General features: G+C 39.5%; 1 protein-coding gene across 2 annotated transcripts; it reads left to right on the forward strand.

The window, feature by feature from the left end:
- The first annotated feature begins 149 nt into the window (after positions 1-149).
- Positions 150-5,843, forward strand: LOC106914805 (uncharacterized). Of its 2 annotated transcripts, XM_088012794.1 has the most exons (5): positions 150-2,223; positions 2,412-2,489; positions 2,774-3,034; positions 3,217-3,312; positions 4,305-5,843. In XM_088012794.1, exons 3-5 carry the CDS (start codon positions 2,789-2,791, stop codon positions 4,395-4,397), a joined length of 435 nt encoding a protein of 144 aa, XP_087868920.1. In that variant the 5' UTR covers positions 150-2,223; positions 2,412-2,489; positions 2,774-2,788; the 3' UTR covers positions 4,398-5,843. The 2 variants fall into 2 exon arrangements, with proteins under 2 accessions (XP_087868920.1, XP_087868919.1); XM_088012793.1 differs by lacking the exon at positions 150-2,223 and having other exon boundaries at positions 2,230-3,034.

Below are 5,843 nucleotides of genomic sequence, written 5' to 3' on the forward strand. Positions count from 1 at the left end.
CATTTGGTATTCCTCCAGATTGCTTTTTGCCTCAAAGTGATGCGAGATAAACAGAGTGTAGCAAAATAAATGGCCCAACGGGTTCAAAATGACTCTTGTCGAAAGATAATCGGCTGCTGAGGAGAATCGAACCGTCTCGTTTGGAGGTAACGCAACAGATCCCAGATCCTTTTGTTTTTCCTGTTGCGTCCGACCAGCTGAGCATGATGTAGAGCATCTCCACCCTGCATGTCCTGCATGCCACTTCTGTTTTTGACGTCGTCTGTTCACATTCCAGGTTTGATCAAAGGTATGTAGTTGGAGAACAATTGTGGAGTTGCATTCTGAATCTCACTTTTTCTTTCAACCCTCTGCAAATTAAGCAGATTCTCTGGATAAGGAAGCAGGGTTTTAATATAGCTCCTGCTTTTTTGTCAAATTGGAGACTTTTTCCCTCCACAGATCCGCCATCTTCTTCAGCAATAGCTGATTTCTTGTGATTATCTATAGGAGATTGAAAATCTTCACAGTGACGAGCCCCCTGGGGCCGGCTGTCAAAGCTGGACCGTCCCGGACTTCAGCTGGATGAAGACCAAAGAGAGGCTGCAGGGGGGACCTCAGATGTTTGCCGTCAAGAACAATGTGTGCGCTCGCTGCTGTGAGCTGGAGAGGAGCAAAGAAAAAGCTGAACCAGCAGAGGAGGTCGGTTTCGGCAAAGTTATTTCATGTTCTGTGTAGATTCTGTTTCAGCTGGAGAACCAGGATTTGCTTTACTTTTTGTTCTTCGCTTGAGTTGCTCCAGGATGCCTGAGGGTCTTTCAATGACTGGTTTCCCCTTGATTTCCTGTGATATGATAAAATACAGTTTGCACACTGCGGAGCAGCACACATTGTGATTAAAAAGAAAAAAAAAATAACAGAAGGCTTCCTATCATATTGACGGCAAGCCTTTGTAAAATCAAACGGCAAATTTTAAACAAATGAAAAAAAAATCTCTTTAAGGAGAAATAAATATATTAGCTAGAGGGATCATTTTCCCAAGGTTTGGGTTCAGCTTTAAAATTGAAAATTTCTAGATCTGCTTAGATCAACAGGAATACTAAATCTTTTTTATGTGGTCCAGTCCAAACACTATAATCATTATTAAGATGTAAGAAACATTTCTTGAAGAAAACCAACATTGAAAGTCTGTTCATGCTTTCCATGAAAGTTTCATGAGTTCAGTCATTTCTAGTTGATCTGACAAATCCTGTAGACTGTGATCCCTCTGCAGCCACAGTTGAAAGTGTGAATTCTCCTCTTTTTTTCCTCTTTAAAACTTACTTCTGCTGAAATCAGTCAGTTTCTGTCTTTTTTTTAATCTGTAAAGACTGATAGTTGCTTAGCCTCTTAATAAATATTCTGTCAACATGTCCTCCTACCTGAGCTCCTAATCTTTGCAGCTCCTCTAGAGTTACCTCGAATCAGCACAGGCATTTCCCAAAATTAATATTTCTGTCACATAAATCCCAATAAAAGTCATCAAGGTTTGTAGTTGTAACCAGTCAAAATGTTCTAAGAAATTAGAAAACCTTTGAAAGACCTTCAGAAGTAAGAACTGTTGATCAAGAACACGTCAACCTATTAAGAGAATGTATTTGGAAGATATCTAAATGAAACGATAAATTATACGGTCTGGAAATGTTTGCATGTTTTTCGCCGGCGGTCAGTGAACGCACCAGTTTTTTTTGTTATCACCAGAGCTGTGCAGGTCGCCTGTCTGCAAGAGAAGCTGGGCCGTGCCCGTTTTGCCATCAGAGAGGTGAAGCCCAAGAAGGCAAGAATTTTTCACATCCCAGAGCTCTTAATTCAGGGTCCGGTCTCCATGGAGACCCTGTCTGCAAGACAAAGACGTCATCAGTCCCAGGCTTCCTGAGATCTTCTCCACTGAGCGAGACGAGTCTTCCTGCAGAATCATCCACCACTCAAGTGCCGTTAAGAGTAAATTCACTCTGCATCTTACGTAAATGTCAAAACGTCCCTCTGGCATCGTCTGAACCATATCAGGAGAGCCTCTCTGTGTACTCATAATCCATTTTTGCTTCTTGTTAGCTATACAGAGCTGCTCGTATCATAAAATCTAAGGTTTATTAGTGATGAAAGCATTTCTTTCAGTTGCAGATCAAAGTATCTGGCCAAAGCGGTCGTTTGGGGATCAGCATCGCTGGTGGGAAAGGTTCTCTGCCTTATAAAGATCAAGATGAAGTGAGTGGTGGAGTAGGAGAGCAAAAATTGCCCAATCTGTTGCAACATAGCTCATCAGTCATTCATTCAGTAGCTTCTTGGCTCTCTGGACGAATGTGATCTGAAGGAGCCAGGTTAGGGATAGGATAGGGTTAGGGTAAACTCTAACCCTATCCCCAACTTAGTTTGCTTTTTTTTTTTCCCCTCAGGGCATTTTTATTTCCAGAGTAGCTCAAGGAGGGCCATCCGAAAAGGCTGGGATCCATGTTGGAGACAGAGTACTTGAGGTAGAAAACAGAAACTTTAACTTCTTTTTGCTGTGGGAAAATATTGCATGGACAATCCGCTGTGCTATAAACCCTTGGTTTATCACTTCTCACCAGTGGGGGGCAGCACATGACCAACAGAGGATTCTCAGCTTGGACTTCCCTCAGTGACAATGTGATTGACAAAAAAAAAAAAAAAAAGAAATACAGAAAAAATGAATTCCCAGACATGTTATTTCCAGGCTTTGTGCTCACGCTTCCATTCTTCGTTGCAGCAATTTCTAACTTCACCTCTGCCCTTCCAGGTCAACGGCGTCAGCATGCAGGGTGCGACCCACCACGAAGCAGTCGCTGCCCTCAGGAATGCCGGGTGCTGCATTAAGCTGAAGGTGCTCAGAGAAAGGCTGCCGCCCTCAGACGTGTACGTCCCGGCCGTGTCTCAGGATCCACCGGACCCGGCGGCGGGTCGGCCGCTGTGCTCGATCAGCAAACAGTCACAGCTGGAGGAGTCAGAAAAATGTTTGCCCAAGAAGATTGAGGCTGTTGTCTGCAATGGGAACAGTGCTGTGGGTGTTTTGACTCAATTTTCAGCATGAGCAGAAAAAGTCTTTTAAAATCTGACATTGTTTTGCAGCTCCCAATCCCGACACATACAGAACAGAACAGAACACTGTTAATGTTTTCTCTTTCCTTGCACAGCTGGTTCAGTTTTGTTGATACTGCAGACTTTTTTTTTTATGTGTTTCAGTGTGATTCTGACAGTGATCTGAACAGAACCCTGTCTGAAATCGAAGCAGAGGAATTAAAACTGGACTCACTCAAAGAGATGAATCACATAATGTCCGTAAGTAGATTAGTGATTATCTACAATTTACTATTTATGCTCCCAGTATTTGCACCCCATGATTTCTTTCACAGTTTTCCTCTGGTTACATCCATAGGTGTTTTTGACTTCTTTTTGTTAGATATTGTGTTAAACCATTACAAATTGTATAATTTTTAATCTGGATTAAAAAAAGATTTGTTAAAATCCAAAAAGAATGGTGTGCATTTCTGGTAATTTGATGTTTTGTTGAATTGTTAGCAACACATCTTTACCAGCTTTGTACATTTTGAGAGTTACATATTTGCCCATTTTTCTTTTCAAAATAGCATAAATTCAGTCAAAACCAACTGATAGCCTTTATAATCAGGAACTTTCAAGTGAAGGACAAAGACTGAAGTTTGACTGGGTAATTCTAATGCGTGTCGCCCATCTCCCAGTGTGAGCGCTCTTCACATTTGAGGATCGCTTATCCTGGGAAAATCAATGTTACATTCAGCACCTGCAACTCTAAACTGAACAAATTAAAAGTGCTGCCTGGATGTGGACAGTACAGCTTTAAACAATGTTCATAAGGGATTATACAAGCAATGGCTACTTGGGTGTCCCAAGTCAGTCTTGCTAAGCAGAGCAGTTCACCTGGTCGTGAGCCGTCCATTTTCGCACACACCTTTCATACAGTGGCATAGATCACCTGGTTTTCACTATACATCTGTTTTCTAATTGGATACATTTTTGGAATAAATTACACATTTCACATTAAAACCATGTTAGCATTTCCTCGCCTTACAATGATGCTCAACTTGTGTTTGTCCATCATGCAAAATCCCAGTAAAACACCCTGATGTTTGTGGTCGTAACGTGACACTATGTGGAAAATGTCAAGGGGTAGAAATATGTTGCAAGGCGCTATAGTTAACACGTAAATTCCATTTCCCCCTTAAGCATATAAAAACTAACTCTTAAATACAACTTGCTTTCCCCCCCTCACTCTTTTCCTTTTCATCTTGCAGATCCCCCGGATTATACTCACTCACCCCTCTACCTCAGATGAAGATGTTGAGCTCTTGTCACAGATTCCCAGAAGACAGCGGCTTCGTGACTGACAAGCAGACCAGTGTGGGCACTTTGGGGTGTTATGATGGTGCTTTTTACTCATTTTGAGCCCATTTTGGAGCTTTGTGGATGCCGTACAGGGACCAGTGGTGGTTCCTCTCTTTTTCAGGGATATACATTGAAGCGTAGGAGTTTACATTCGCTCACCATGGGCTTGTTAACCATATTAATTTTAGGATTTTAAGGATTTACTTAAGATATTTTTAAACACAGGGACTGATAATACAAGACACAAATTAACAGATTTTTAGAAACAAGAATCTGATGCAAAAATGTATATTTATAGCAGATTTTCTCTGATGCAGGTTCAATTATAATACATTCCAATTAATATTTAGATAAATGTTCCTTAGGAAAGAAACCTCAACCAACACCCACAATGACGTCCCATTTTTATCCACTACATAAACTTACTGCTGCCAGGCTCTATCTGTTATAAAAATAATGTTGGAAATATTTTTTCTTTTGATAAACCTCAAAATAGATGCTAACTGTGAACATGTTTCAGTGCTCTAGTTGTTGAGTTGAGATTATGATAATGAATCTGGACATTGTGCTACTTCTGAAATAACCCCCACATTAACATTGAAACAGAATCTTAGCATAATACTGCCACCACCATCTGCCAAAAAGTTTAATCTTTGGTCTTATTTGACCAAGATTTTTAAATAACAGAAGAAATGTATCTACACAATTCAGCTTGTTTGTACTGTGTTTAGGAGGGAATATTGGCAATAAATTAAATTTTTTTAATATATATATAAATATATATATATATAATTTTTTTTTTTAATTTATATGTTGTATCATTATTTAAAAATGTCATAGGATGCACCAAAAGCCTCAAAAAAGCTCCAAGTCCACACCTAACATTCATGGTGATTTTTTTTAGCATACTTAAACTTAAGGATTATTGTAAAACCAGTGGAATGTATTTTTAGTGTCAACCACAATTGCTGCATTTAGAGTTGAATTTAAGTCTTTTTAAAACCTTTTTTTAATAGAACCAATTTGTGAAAGTGAAAACATTTGCTTTGTTTGTCAAAACCATTAAGCAACGACTGATGTTTGCTGTCTCTGTGTTACAGCGCTCTGCAAGATTTAGGCACCTCACACTTACATAAGTGTTTGTACCCAATGTGAAGCCTTTTACTTGTTTTGGCCTGTGCTGAGATGAAATGACTCATTGTTAAACAGATTGCGCAGCAGGAAATCTGATCTCACTGAGGCTTTATTTTCTGTCTTCAAGTTAAAGATAAATGATGTCTCGTGAGGATAAACACAATGCAGAAAAAAGATGATAGAGCTTTTTATTCACTTCTGAAGACAAAGATATGCAAATTGTAAATGTGGTTTATACTTTACTTTATGTTTCACATTTTATATTCTCACAGTAATAAAAGTGATTCTTTTTCTTAATAAACTGCAAACATCTG

This window comes from Poecilia mexicana, unplaced genomic scaffold (genome assembly GCF_051168715.1).
Source record: "Poecilia mexicana isolate PSO_F unplaced genomic scaffold, ASM5116871v1 scaffold_15, whole genome shotgun sequence".
NCBI lineage: Eukaryota > Metazoa > Chordata > Actinopteri > Cyprinodontiformes > Poeciliidae > Poecilia > Poecilia mexicana.